We start from the raw sequence: 15,445 nt of genomic DNA, 5'->3' as shown, positions 1-15,445 counted from the left end.
TGCCTAGACAATGGATGAATGACTACGTGTTACCCCGGATGGAGGGTTTGACATGGGCTCAGTTTGTGGAACTTTTTATCAATCGGTTTGTGCCAGAAAGCTTCAGAGACCAGAAACAGTGGGCCTTTGAGGCCTTAAGACAGAATGGTAGGTCTGTAGATGAATATGCTACAGAATTTCTGGAATTGAGCAGATATGCCCCTACAGCAGTAGCTACAGAAAATATGAAGGTGAAAAGATTCCTAAAGGGGCTTGACAGGAGGTATGCAAACCTGGCCATGATGTCTGATCAGTCATTTGATGTGGTAGTTGATCGAGCCAGACAGATAGAGATTAGCTATGCTGTGGATGACTGCGGAAGAGCAAAGAAAAACAGAGCAGAGGGTTCCTCAGGTGTCCCTTCCATGGGTACTCCGGACAGTGGGGGCCAGAGTAATTACAGAGGAAAAAGCAGGAACAAGAAGAGTGGTTTTAGACACAAACCTCGAGGATTGCACTGTGTTACGGATCCAAAGAAGTGGTCACGATGGGTACATGCAGCCTGGTCCAGTTCAGATCCTCCTTGGCACCTTGTGCACAGTGTGGAAAAGGACATTCAGGACCTTGTTTGATGGGTTCTGGAGTATGCTTCAGGTGTGGCCAACCGGGTCACTTTGCTAGAGAATGCCCCGTTTTCAGTGAGCCACAGATGGGGTCACAGGGTTCTGTTGCAAATGTTCCTCGCCAGTTGTATCCAGGTACTTCCAACATGGCAGGCAGTCAATTCAGTGGCCAACAGGGCGGAGGACAAGGGGGACGTAGATTTGGAGGAAGATCAGGAGGTAGAAGTCAGTATCAAGGTTCTGCCACTCAGGGTAGGGGTCAAGCTCGGGTTTTCACCCTGACCCACCAGGATGCTCAGGCTTCCAATGCAGTTGTGGCAGGTATTCTTCTGGTCTGTTCTTATGAGGCTCGTGTTTTGATAGATCCGGGTGCTACGCACTCATTTGTCTCCCCCGTGTTTTCCATGAGGTTGGGTAGAAACCCTACAACTTTAGAGTACCCTTTGTCAGTAGCTACCCCACTTAGTGACAACTTAGATGTAGAAATGGTTTTTCCGGGTAGCCCAGTGGTAGTGGATGGAAAGATCCTCCCAGCAGACTTGGTTCCTCTACCGGTAATGGATTTTGATGTAATCCTGGGGATGGATTGGTTGTCAACTCACTATGCCACTTTAGACTGCAGGAACAAAAAGGTGTATTTCCACATACCTGGTGTGGAAGAGTTTAGCTTTGATGGTGACAGGAGCGTGGCTCCATATAATTTGGTGTCAGCAATTAGTGCTAGAAAAATGTTGAGGCGTGGATGCCAAGGGTATTTGGCATTGGTGAGAGATACATCTGTAGAAGGTGTCAGCATGGAAAATGTTCCTGTTGTCAGAGAATTCATGGATGTCTTCCCTGAGGAGCTTCCAGGGTTGCCACCAGGAAGGGAAATAGAGTTTTGCATTGATGTTGTGCCGGGTACAAACCCCATATCGATGCCACCTTACAGGATGGCACCAGCAGAATTGAAAGAGCTGAAGGAGCAACTACAGGAGCTTTTGGACAAGGGTTTTATACGTCCGAGCACTTCACCTTGGGGCGCTCCTGTTTTATTTGTGAGAAAGAAGGATAGGTCATTGAGGTTGTGTATCGACTACAGACAGCTAAACAAGGTGACTGTGAAGAACAAGTATCCACTTCCTCGGATCGATGATTTGTTTGATCAGCTCCAAGGAGATAGATTCTTTTCCAAGATAGACTTGCGATCAGGCTACCATCAGTTGAGAATCAGGAATGAGGACGTGTCCAAAACGGCTTTCAGGACAAGATATGGTCATTATGAGTTCTTGGTGATGTCTTTTGGACTCACTAATGCACCAGCAGCCTTCATGGACTTGATGAACAGGGTGTTCAAGCCATTTTTGGACCGTTTTGTCATCGTATTCATAGATGACATTTTGGTGTACTCTCGGACCGAGGAAGAACACGTGTGGCACTTGAGGATGGTGTTGCAGACGTTGAGGGAGCACACATTTATATGCCAAATTTTCGAAATGTGAATTTTGGCTAGAAAGCATCTCATTCTTGGGACACGTGGTTTCTAGTGACGGCATTCAAGTGGATCCCAAGAAAATTGAAGCTGTAACTGATTGGCTTAGGCCTACAACAGTCACTGAGATGCGAAGTTTTCTGGGTTTAGCTGGCTACTATAGGCATTTTGTACAAGATTTCTCCAGGATAGCGGCTCCCCTAACTAAGTTGACCAGGAAGAATGTTCCATTCATTTGGACAGATGACTGTGAGGTGAGTTTCCGAGCTTAAGGAGTGTCTAACCACCGCCTGTGTTGACACTACCTGTGAGTGGTGAAGGATACACCGTGTATTGTGACGCCTCCAGAGTTGGCCTAGGGTGTGTTTTGATGCAGAATGGAAAGGTAGTGGCTTATGCTTCAAGGCAGCTGAAGAGGCATGAGCAGAACTACCCCACCCATGATTTGGAAATGGCGGCTGTAGTCTTTGCACTAAAAATCTGGAGACACTATCTGTATGGTGAAGTGTGCGAGATATACACCGACCACAAGAGCTTGAAGTACATCTTCCAACAGAGGGATTTCAACTTGAGACAGAGGAGATGGATGGAGCTTCTGAAAGACTATGATTGCACCATCCAGTACCACCCTGGAAAGGCCAATGTTGTGGCAGATGCCTTGAGCAGAAAATCTTCTGGCAGTTTGGCGCACATTTCAGTAGAGAAGAGACCATTGATTCAGGAGGTACATGAGTTGATGGATCAAGGTTTAATCCTAGATCTTTCAGATGAGGGGGTATTGTTGGCTCACTTTTCAGTGAGGCCAGACTTGAGGGACAGAGTTAGAGTTTCCCAGCACAGAGACCAACAACTGATGAAGATCATAGAAAGAGTACAAAGAAGGTGAAGGTGGTGAGTTTGGATTTGCCAATGATGGTGCCCTAGTACAAGGTTCTAGGATATGTGTGCCCGATGTAGACAACCTCAGAATGAAATCATGCGAGAGGCACACTACACATCGCATGCTGTGTCACCTGTGTTCCACCAAGATGTACCATGATGTGAAGGATAGCTATTGGTGGAATGGCATGAAGAGAGACATAGCAGACTTTGTGTCCAAGTGCTTGAATTGTCAGAAGGTGAATTTTGAATACGAGACCGTCAGTGAAGTCGCAAGAGCTCCCTATCCCGAATGGAAGTGGGAAATGATCACTATGGATTTTGTGATCGGGTTGCCTCGTACCACGCGAGGATATGATTCGATATGGGTAATTGTAGACCGCTTGACCAAATCAGCTCACTTCTTACCAGAAGACTACATACTGTGGCACAAGTATGCGGCTCTACATTCGAGAAATAGTCGATTGCATGGAGTTCCAGCTTCCATAATATCGGCAGAGGGCCCCGATCACTTCTGGTTTGGAGAAAGTTGCAGGAGGCACTTGGCACACAGTTGAACTTCAGTACGGCTTTCCACCCTCAAACAGACGGACAGTCCGAAAGGACAATCCAAACACTGGAAGACATGCTTCGCATGAGTGTCTTGGATTTTGGAGGTCAATGGGATGAGCAGCTAGCTTTGGTAGAGTTTGCCTACAATAACAGTTATCACTCCAGCATAGGGATGGCACCCTATGAGGCATTATATGGGAGAAAGTGTAGGTCTCCTCTGTGTTGGACAAAAATGGGGGAAGCGAAGGTGCATGATGTAGACCTAGTGCAGTACACTTCAGAGGTAGTTCCTTTAATCAGGGAACGATCAAAACTTTTCAGTAGGCAGAAGAGTTATGCAGACCCCAGACGAAGGGATGTGGAGTTTGCAGTGGGCGACTATGTATTTCTGAAGGTTTCTCCAATGAAGGGAGTCATGAGATTTGGAAAGAAGGACAAGTTGGCACCTCGGTATATTGGACCTTTTGAGGTTACGGATAGAGTTGGAGCAGTTGCCTACCGGTTGGAGCTACCACCCAACCTTTCTCACGTTCATCCCGTGTTTCACATCTCCATGCTCAGGAAATACATTCCCGATCCTTCTCATGTAATCGCACTGGATGTGACAGAGCTAAAAGAGAACTTGACATTTGAGGAGCAACCTGTAGCCATAGTGGACTACCAAGTAAGACAGCTAAGATCCAAACAGATCCCTATGGTTAAGGTTTTGTGGAGGAGCCAATCAGTGGAAGAGTGCACCTGGGAGTCAGAACGGGACATGCGTAGCAAGTACCCCTATCTGTTCAATGTATAATCATCTGCTTTATTCTGCCTTGTATAAAATTCGAGGACGAATTTCCTGTAAGGGGGGAAGAATGTAACACCCCAAAATTTTAATTTTTATGAGCATTTTTGGTATTTTAATTTTATTTAAATTTTAGGAATTTTTTTGAGATTTTTCGGATTTTAAAAATCGGGTTCGATTTTCCGAAAATATAAACTTTGATGAATTTTAAAAATTTATTTAAAGACCACGTGGCAAAAATAAAAATATATTTGGAGTCTACGTATTTTTCTGAGTTTTCTGAAATTTTTTCGGAATTTTTGGACCTCGTTTTCGGTCCCGAGGTAGAGTAAAAATTCAAAATTTTGTATTCTGAATCGAACCGGCCGAATCGAACCAGATCGGATCGGACCGATCGAATCGGACCGGTCTTCTTCTCTTTTTCTTCCTCCCGCGCGCGACGTTCCCTCTCCCTTTTCTCTCTCTTTTCTCTCTCCTCCCCGCCACGGCCACCGGCCGCCTCCCTGCGTCCCCACCTCGCGGCGCGCCCCACCGTCCCACTGACGGCCGCCCCAAACGGCGGAACGCGAATGCCCCTCCCTCGCTGCTGCCGCTTCTCCGGCCAAAATCCGGCCGATCCGGCCACCAATTGGACCGGGTCTTGTGTCTAAAATCATCTACTCGGCGAGAGCTTTCCATAGACACCAAGAACGCCGAAATCCATCGAGCGGTTTGTCCGATTTTTGCTCGGGAAGATTTTAGCCCATTTTCGACTTTTGGGCTAGATTTCTCGAAAACCGTGAATCCCACGAGAAAACCGAGGCTACCAGCACACTCCACTCGTCGAGAGCTTCGCAAAGACATAAATTTCGAATTTTTCCGACACTGTTTTTCGCTGGGTCCCACGGAACTTCGCAGTGTTTTTCCGAGCATTAAATGAGCTTAGAAAATTCTGAAAAATTTATGTGCTAACCCCCGTGTCATGGGCTTCGTGTAGGTATCCTCAATTCGCGGAATTCGGCGCTGACCGGTGCGTGAATTTCCTACGCATGCACTGCACTGGAAAAGTCTTCGAATTGGACCGAGGTTTTGGCTACCCCCCCATTGTCAGACGTCCCGAGTGCGTCCCCGAAGTCGGAATAGGCAAAGGTAAACCCGAACCTTGTTTTTCGTAATTTTCTAGTGCTTAAATAGGATTAAAAATTCATAAAATATTCGTGGTAGCTTAGAAAATTACGATTCTTTTTGCAATAGCTTAGTAATATTGCTAAGGACCGCGGGGCAAAGTTTTAGAATTTTTAGAGCTTATTTGGGCAATTTTTGCAAAAATGGTCAATTATAAGGACTAAATTGAAATATTACATACTGTGATGGATGATTGATTTGATGGGCCCAGGAGGGGCTGTGTGATATGATTGAGCTATGGATATATGGATTGTGAATATAGAAGTGTGTTTTGAGCCCTTTTGCAGGTTGGGTAGGTCCTAGGTATAGGGGAGACTCTGCCGGATTTTCGGCACGACTTAGAATGTATTGGTCTTTTTCTTTGTTTGTATTGAGTCAGATTGTATTAAATAATTGTAATATAATTGTCAGGTGAGCCGGGACAACCTTCTTCCTCCGCCCAGCCGCCACAGTGATTGTCGTCAAGTCTGTGAGTAGAATATTAATTTTAATTGTAATTTCGATATTATTATATGTTCAAGCATGCCCATGCATCACTTATATGCATATATTTATGTAGTTAAACTCTAGGCACGATTTATGTTGCATTCATAACTGTTGATGTGCCATGGATGTTGTTGTGGTAATTTGGAGCAGTGTGCGTGCGTTGGCGTGCGTGTGATGTGGTGTGGACTATGGATAGGACGGAGTAGTCGCGGCTTGAGTAATTCGCTGGGACCCGATCCTTCGAGGGGTAGTCACGGCTTGAGTAATTCGCTGGGACCCTCGATTTGGTTATTAAGTGGAAGTCCGAGCTGAGTAATTACCGCACCAGTTGGATTTAAGAGAGTCAGATAGGGGATCAGCTTCCATATGTTATGATTGATACTACAGGGTGTGTGAGTGCTCCAAATTACCTTTTTGATGCTATGATGTGAATTTATTGCTGATGTTGCATTTCATTCCACAGGTTGCATTAGTTTTAGATAGTTATAGAGATTATGATTAAAATTGATATTTTACTCTCTGAGTCGAACGCTCACTCCTGTTCAAAAATTTTTACAGGCCACAGGAGGATATTTTTTGAGGTTAACCTGCTTTCTCCCTCGCAGGTCAATTATTACTATTTGTATAAACTTGTTAAATCTTAGAATTTCCGCATGTGTTAGAAATGTTTATTTGAATTTGGTCTGTAATATTATTATCATGTTGGACCTGTAAACTTAATATTCTATGTCTGTTTGATGGATTGGATGAAGGAGCTAAGCTCCCATTTCTTTTATGATGCTATGAGTATGTGGAGGGTGAGCTGAGCTCCCCAATTGAGTATTACTGTGTTTACAGGTCGGGTGAGTCAAAAACTCCCCGTTGGAAAGTCCATTTTATGGCCGGACTCTGTCCGTTTGTTTTCTTGAAATTGGGCCCAAATGGGCCTTAGAGTTGGGTTAATGAACAGTTAGACTTACTACGGGTCTCGGGGGCTTTAGGCTGACCCAGGTCCTAGTGTCGGTCCGGCCCATAGGTTGGGTCGTGACACAAAATACCCTTAAAAGTAAATTATTTTTTTAAATTATGTTGAAATTAATAAATATATTCCAACATTTTTTTAAATCAGTAGTTTAATCCCTGCATTTTAACTCAATTAAATTTAAAAAAAATTCTCAAATATGAACAGTACAATGATGACTAAACTATTTAATCTTGATAGTATATATATATATATATATATATATATATAAGAGATTTATCTATTTATATTTTATATTAATAATAAATAGAGTCTATGTAAATTTTTCCATAATTAAATAACTAAACTAATTCTTCTAATTACGCATCCTCCGCCCTAAAATCCTGCTGTAATTTAGAGGGAAAAAAAAAGGGAAAAATAAGTTAATGATTTGATTATGAGGTGCAACGACCATTTCAAACCCTATCTTTTGTCCCATCTAAAATTAGAAATAGTGATGCATTATCCTTTGATAGACCAACTCACCTTTTTCTTTTAAATTATTTAAAAAAAAAGCCTATTTTTTAAAAAAAATTCAAATTTTACCCATCTCATCTGCCTTAAAAAAAATAAATAAATTATACATTTCAATTTTTTAAATTTGTTTTCAATTTGATACTTCAACCCACTTATCATCTACCTCTATTAAATTCCTAAAAACTTATTCAGAAAATTATTATTTAGATAATTACTTTTATTTTTTTATTTTAAAAAAATATATTATTTTTTTTATTTTCATTTATTTTATAAAAAATAATTTAAATATAAAAAATACTTTATTTTTTTCTAAAAAACTAAAATATTATTAAACTAATATTATATTTTTATATAAGTATTTTTATATTTTAATAAGATAATCAAAATTTATAAAATAAAAAATAATTTTTATTTTAAAAAAAGAACTCAATTTCTCTTAATTAAGAAAATATTTTTTATTAATCTATTTTTTTAAGTGCCTAAATATTAAAAAATTAACAGAGCTATTATGTAACTATTTAATCATCTCGCTATTGAATAATTGAATTTGAAAAAAATTACTTTAAATTATGGAAAAAATTAAATAATTTATTAATTAGGAAATAGGGAAAATAAATAATATATTCTCAAAATAATGATTAAAAAAACAGTTAATTTTGTTAAAGTTAAGTAACTAAATAATAATTTCCCCGAAGCTATTCTTCTAGATTTTAAGTTCCATTTGTAGACTGTGTCAAACACGCGCCTAGTACGCGATTGGATACACATTAAAGAAAACAGTAAAAAGCGCGCGAAAAAAACCACCTGTAACCTACTATTACAAAAAAGCTGCAGCTGCCTTTTGTTCTTGAAATTCTTATCCCAAATCAACTCTCCTTGATTTGCTCAAAATACAAAATTGTTCTTTCCTTTTATATAGACACCCACCCTTATCTTCCCTAGTGTTAATTCTCTGTTTTCTCTCTCCAATCTTGCTTCCCCTCTGTCTCTGATCAGTTTCTTGGGCATTTGGCTTTTTAGTAATGGCTGAGAAAACAATTCTTGTGACTGGTGGGGCTGGGTTCATTGGCAGCCATACTGTAGTACAGCTTCTTAAAGAAGGTTTTAGGGTTTCAGTCATTGACAATCTTGATAATTCTGTTACTGAAGCTGTTGATAGGGTCAGGGAATTGGTGGGTCCTCAGCTTTCTGAAAAACTACAATTCAATAAGGTATGTTTCCCCACCTTGATTATAATTTTCTCTATTGTTCATATGAATATGAAATCTTGCTTTCGGTGGTGTTTTGAACACGAATGATTTTGATTCATTAAATTAGTAGTAGTATTAGGCTAAACTTAATGCAGGTTTTCTGTTGTTGGGTTGCGATTATCAAGATTTGATCATTTGATGTCATTTCTTTCCTTCCCCCTCCCCCACAACACCCCACACCCCCCCGCCCCCACCCCCCCTGAAATTCTTTGTTTTGGTGTGTTTGCAGGGTGACATTAGGAACAAGGATGATTTGGAGAAGTTGTTTTCTGGGACTAAGTGCGTGAGTTTAAGAGATCCATTTTGCCTTTTTGATGATTTTTAACTGAAACATGATAATGCAATTTTTTTGGAAGTTGAATTTGATCTTCTTTTCTTGATTTGGTTGTTTGTTTGTTTGTTTCTTGGAGATTGGAAATAGTGAAATCTTATATTAGTTTTTGGGAAATGCAATATTTTCTTAAATATTAAGCGGTGTTGTGTTTTCTTGAAGTAAAACAGATTTTTGTAATTATCTTTGCATGAGATGGTTTCTTTTTCATCTTTGAAACTGAATATGATATTTAACAATGTGACAGATTTGATGCTGTGATCCATTTTGCTGGGCTAAAGGCAGTTGGGGAGAGTGTTGCAAATCCTCGTCGTTATTTTGACAATAATTTGATTGGCACTATCAACCTGTACGAGGTCATGGCAAAATATAACTGTAAGAAGGTAATTAGTGTTTTAGTTTTTATCTTTTGTAAATTATTTCTGACTGTTGACACTAATCCATGACTATGTATAATCTACTACTGATGATCAACTTTCAATGCACATGCTAATTATGTGTTTATGTTTGTGATATATCTAGGTTCTCAAGATTAGAAACATACAACTATAGAGGACTATATCATTAGTGGTATATTGCTATATCTTTACATGTCTGTATAACAATTGGGCAGTGAGGCAGAGAGTTTACTTACGGAAATAAGCCAGTTGTTCCTCTTTTTTACCGTTCAATTCTAGGATAGGAAAAGGAGTCAAGACTGCAGTTTTGGCTTGCCTGACAGCAAAAGTTACTGAATGACTTTATATTTCTTGAATGTTCAGTCATTACCCATAGTTATGGCTTTTATTTCTTGTTAGCACAGATGATTCTAATGCTTTTCCCACTATTGAAACAAAGGTTTGCTTTTTGACTTTTTTCATGGGACCCAAAAATAGATGGTATTCTCATCTTCTGCAACTGTTTATGGGCAACCTGACAAAATACCATGTGTTGAAGATTTCCAGTTAATGGCAATGAACCCTTATGGAAGAACTAAGGTATATACAGTTGTTTCTTGAAAACTGTTTGTTTTCTAAGTTGTTACCAATTATTTATGAATGTTTGAAATTGGATTAACTCACTGTTATCTCGATCTCCAAATTTGTCCAGTTTTCCTTCCGATTAAAGTTCTTCTGCTTTTCCTTTTCAGCTTTTCCTTGAAGAAATTTCTCGAGATATTCAGAAGGCAGAACCAGAATGGAGAATCATTTTACTAAGATACTTCAATCCTGTAGGAGCACATGAGAGTGGTAAACTTGGTGAAGATCCCAAGGGTATCCCAAACAATCTCATGCCTTACATACAGCAAGTGGCTGTTGGCAGATTGCCTGAACTCAATGTATATGGTCATGATTATCCCACGAAGGATGGTAGTGCGGTATGTGTCCTTTAATAAACATTGTTCTTTTCTCAGGATAATGCTAAGCACTAGAAATTGCCATAATGTTTGCATGAGATACATTTAGCAAAATCCATCTGGCAGTTCTGTTTTGATGTGGATTATATATTTCACCCTGACCTGGTACTTATCAAACAGTTTTCTAAATATCCACATGGTTCTCAATGAACAGATCCGAGACTACATCCATGTTATGGACTTAGCAGATGGCCACATTGCTGCTCTTCGGAAGCTTTTTACAACAGAGAAAATAGGTGATCAATTTCTATTTTCTTGTTCTAGAATGTTTATCAACTTGCAGTAAACATCTTACTGATTTACCATGTTCTGAACAAACACACAACTTCTTGGATTATTTGAGATATAAGAAGTTACTTCTTTTGTATTTAGGTTGTGTAGCCTACAACTTGGGTACAGGACGTGGAACATCAGTGCTTGAAATGGTTGCTGCATTTGAAAAAGCTTCTGGCAAGGTGACTGTTCATTCTTTTTTACTTGTTCTTTCTCAATAATTGGATATGACTTGACATCTGTTGGAAAAATAAATAATTTTTCAGAAAATTCCTATCAAGTTGTGTCCAAGAAGGCCTGGAGATGCTACAGCTGTTTATGCTTCCACAGATAAAGCTGCCAAAGAACTAAATTGGAAGTAGGTTCTCAACCCATTTTCTTTCAACAAATTTCAGTACAGCTCTCTATAGGATTTCTTTATGTATATGAAAAAAGCTTTTTAAGTCTTAATAACTATTCTGATGGCATTTTCAGGGCTAAATATGGCATTGAGGAGATGTGCAGAGACCAATGGAAATGGGCTAGCAACAATCCATGGGGTTACAAGTCAAAGCCTTGAATATTCGTTCTTGTGCTTGCAAACTACACATTTTTTTTGTCCTCTGTACTGTAATAGTTTACCATTCTCCACTCTTTGCAAAATAAACATCTCTATTTCCTTGAATTAACAACATTAAATTGGTTCATTAATATGGCAATGTCATATTTGGAAAATATTCTTCTGGGCTAATAGGTATCTCAACAAAATGGTTTGATTCGAGTTCCCAATCACCATTTATATAACAGGAGGCAAGAAATCCTAGGAAAATTATTGTTCAAAATTAGTTCTTTATTTTTTTTTATCAATTGAAATTATGCTTAAAAACTATAAGGAAAATAAAAAAGGGGGAAAAAGTATTTGTAAATTGTAATTATATTCCTATAAAAGATGTAATTGTGTGATAACAGAGAGATGTTTTTCTTTTGATAAAAACAGAACAAGGTAAAGATCAAAGTTGACCCAGCAGGGTTTCCTCTTTGAAAAATGCTGTTCTTCCAGATTTTGTCAAGATCTTTTCCTCAAAGCCAATGGCTGGTCTATCAGCCAATTCTCAATCTCAAAGGCCCTTTTCCAACGCCTTCGTCTCTCTCTCTCTCTCTCTCTCTCTTTCTGTGTTGCCTCTACAAGGTAGACCTCTAGACCCCATCAATCATTCAAATCTGGTTCTTCGATTCTTGGCACTCGCATTCTCCTTTGTCTCTGCACTGTCACTGGCTGCCTCATCATCAAATAACAACCATAAATAGGAGAATTAACAATGTATATAGACAATGATGAAAAAATTATTCAACTTTGCCTATAGAGAGAAGCTTAGAGAGTAGTTTTTAGCTCATACAGAGGGGTTGTAGCCTATTATAGAGAGAGTTTTTTGTCAATTGTTAAGTACTCTTACCCATAGGGAGAGAGGCTTCGATATGTCTAGAGGAGATTGAAAAATTTATTGTATTGATGATTTATTGTATTAATGATAATGGAAGATATTATGCCCATGGATGTAGAACTACGTAAATATTGGTGTTTTATGATATAGCACACATAGGCATTCCCATCTCTAGCATGTGTTTGTGATATAGCACACAGAGGTATTCCCATCTCTATCGTGTTCTCTGAGTACCTGAGCTTCATACTTGATCAGGTAACCTAGTCTTCAAGCTTAAAAACACTTATCATTAAAAGGCTAATTCTCTGTACATGTACCAGTTGGTGGGATATCTTCTTGAATCTTCTTGTTCAGTATCAATATTGGCTTCTCAACACACAAGCAAAACTGCTTTGCTCTAGAAGGCGGCCATATTTTCCATTAGCGTGTTATTTGCAGCTGTCCTAGTCATTATCACTGGCATGCTTTTCTCAGAGTACAAGCTTTGGAAGAGAACCATTTTGTGATGCATGTAATATGTATTTGGTTCCAATGTTTAAATTCTATGTGATTTTTAATTATTTATAAGGGTTAAAAAATATATCAAGACAAGAGATTGATATTGTATTAATTACATATTTGATATAATATATATAGAGTTTTCTCAAGAAATTTCAAAATAAATAAAGCGTCAACAAGAAGATATCATCATTTCCCATCTAATGAAAACGCTTTCTACGTAACTCTAAATGTGACTGAAGATGCTCAACATGCATGTTTATCAGTAATCTCATGATTATATATACTTGGTTGGCAATGCCCCATTCACAAGAAGGCAACACATGTCTCACTCACAATACCATACAAAGCCAATATAAATACAAAAATAAAGACTCAAGTAGGGACCTTTGATCGAAATTTTGGTATTTGAAATCCTGCAATCTACATCTTTTACACTCTTGATAATTCTAGTCACTCGACTAACTTTATTGACGAAGAACCCTTCTTTCTCGCCATAAGCTTCTCTTTGTCTTGTAAGTGTGTACATGGCATACATCTTGGGTGACAAGACAAAACATGAGTTTTGATCGTTATGAAGTCTTTTGCCACCAGCAGGCCATGCAAGATGAGATGCAGAGACAAATTCAGGCCTTGATGGTATAAATGGACAACCTACAAAACAAGGCATATAAACAACTCCATCTCGATTAATACCTCCCAATTAAGGGCACGTACTGATTGACCACAGGAAGTGATATCTGAGGAATAGCATCCATGGGAGGTGGTGTGAGGAATCGTGCCAGAAATTCAATATAATCGAATTGTCCAAGAATGAATGCTTCCTTAGAAGGATCATTCCCATAATACTCAAACTCAAGTCAGTCGAAAACAAAAGGAAATGAACCATCCAATGAGTCGGCTCACAACGACCTAAAAGGAAGACAAAGATCAAGGCCCAGTCACCTAATTTAATGATTAAGGAGTTAGTAAAATTGAGTGAAATGGTTGAAGTAGTAGGTGGAAACCAAAAATACCCCATCCACAATAACAGAGGTGACCTCCACACTATCTGATTACATTTTAAAAGAACCAACGCCACTAAAATTTGAAACGCTAGATCTAAAGGACTATGATGGGACAAAGTCTCCCAATGACCACTTGCAAAACTACCAGATCATGATGAAATCGCATGCCACCTCGAATGTGGTGTTATGCAAAATAATTTTTATTACTCTAAAAGGGTCAACCCAAACGTAATACAACAAACTCTAGACCAGCTTACTAGAGTCATTCACATAATTGGCATAACTATTTGTCAATGGATTTATTGCAGGCGTCCCAACCAAGCTATTTTAGTCCCAAGGGCTAGGGAACCTAGATCAGATCGAAGTGTCCCCTCAATTTCAGATCGATTCTGATTCAATTTTATTTCAGTCTAATCCAGTTTAGTCAAAATTAGACAACAAATCTTTGTAAGTGAAACTTTTGATATTGATTCAAAATTGAACTGAGCTAGTGAAAATTAATTTGGTTCAAAACTATTTTGGTCAAATATGAGTTTGATTGATTTCAATTTGATTTTTATCTAACCTGGACCACACTCATTGCTAACCCAAGGAGAAGCCATTACAAACACATGCTTCACATAGGTTTATTTGATATTATTATTTAAGCTATTGTCGAAAAAATATTAACTTAAATATATTAATTAGAGATATTAAAAATTGGTTTCAAGTTAAATTTGATGTATCTTAATTATATCAGCTTCAGAATAAGTAAATAACTTTTTTTAAGTATTTGTTAACAATATTTGGCATGTTTTAATTATAAGAAGTCCAAAATATTATAATATATATATATATATATTTAATACTCCACCCATCCCATAAAATATGCTTAGTTTTTTTTCATTTGTCCTAAATTACGGACGCTTTTCTTTTTAATTAAGTTAGTAGTTTTATATTAACTTATTATAAGATCAAGCACTTATTACTGTACTAAAAGTTTAAATTGTTAGTAGAGGCACAACTCTAATCCCTTGTAGTATAGTCTAAGTGTCATAGCTTGAAGGGATTTGAGTAGGATGCTGTCTCACTAAGTTATCTCTACTCAGTGTCAATAATTCTCTCAACAAGTGCTAGCGGTTCGAACTTACAGCTTTAGCTCCGATATCATTTATAGGATCAAATACTTTCTGTCATACTAAAAGTTTAAATTATTAGTAAAGACGTAACTCTAATCCTTTCTAGCGTAGCAGCTTAAGCGTCATATGCTAAAAAGATCTAAATAAGGTGCTGACCTACTAACTATCTCTACTATGTGCTAACACTTATTAATATGCTCATATTTAATATATATTGAAAAAATAAAATTCATTAGTTTCAAAAATAATTTTAGTAACATGAATAATTTAATTTTTAATGAAATAATATGAGTAGAGGGTATATTAAAAAAAATAAATAAAATTTATTATTTTAATTATATTAATAATATTTTTTAATTTATGTGAAAATAAAAATAATTCTATCTCTATAAAACGAAACGAGTAATTTTATTGTTGAATCTATAATTTTTAAAATTAGCTTCTTAAATATAATAATTAAAGAGTATTAAAATTAATTTAATTTATTTAATATATTTTAAATATTTTAATTTTTAAATTTAAAATAAATAATTTTAATATCTTTTTATATAGTATTTCTTAAAAATCCAACCTTAAAAACAATGTCCTCTCGGTGTATTTGATATTATTATTAAAATAGTTATTGGAAAATTATTTTTAAAAGTATATTAATTAAAATATATTAAATTTTAATTATAAAATTTTAAAAATATTATTTATTTTCATAACCTCAATCGGATAAGGGTCCTAAACTCTT

General features: G+C 37.5%; 2 protein-coding genes across 2 annotated transcripts; both read left to right on the top strand.

Annotated features, from left to right (window-relative positions):
* Nucleotides 1–8,256: 8,256 nt before the first annotated feature.
* Nucleotides 8,257–11,355, top strand: LOC110656981 (bifunctional UDP-glucose 4-epimerase and UDP-xylose 4-epimerase 1). The gene is made up of 9 exons (XM_021813997.2): nucleotides 8,257–8,626; nucleotides 8,895–8,944; nucleotides 9,244–9,379; nucleotides 9,872–9,973; nucleotides 10,126–10,353; nucleotides 10,547–10,628; nucleotides 10,765–10,847; nucleotides 10,932–11,023; nucleotides 11,140–11,355. Exons 1-9 carry the CDS (start codon nucleotides 8,438–8,440, stop codon nucleotides 11,222–11,224), a joined length of 1,047 nt encoding a protein of 348 aa, XP_021669689.2. The 5' UTR covers nucleotides 8,257–8,437; the 3' UTR covers nucleotides 11,225–11,355.
* A 193-nt stretch (nucleotides 11,356–11,548) lies between these two features.
* Nucleotides 11,549–12,487, top strand: LOC131182865 (CASP-like protein 4A4). Its single transcript, XM_058152210.1, has 3 exons — nucleotides 11,549–11,947; nucleotides 12,262–12,341; nucleotides 12,407–12,487. The coding sequence occupies exons 1-3, from the start codon at nucleotides 11,734–11,736 to the stop codon at nucleotides 12,485–12,487; spliced, it is 375 nt and encodes a 124-aa protein (XP_058008193.1). The 5' UTR covers nucleotides 11,549–11,733.
* The last annotated feature ends 2,958 nt before the right edge of the window (nucleotides 12,488–15,445 follow it).

Source organism: Hevea brasiliensis, chromosome 9 (genome assembly GCF_030052815.1).
Source record: "Hevea brasiliensis isolate MT/VB/25A 57/8 chromosome 9, ASM3005281v1, whole genome shotgun sequence".
NCBI lineage: Eukaryota > Viridiplantae > Streptophyta > Magnoliopsida > Malpighiales > Euphorbiaceae > Hevea > Hevea brasiliensis.
This window is presented reverse-complemented; position numbering and strand designations above follow the sequence as displayed.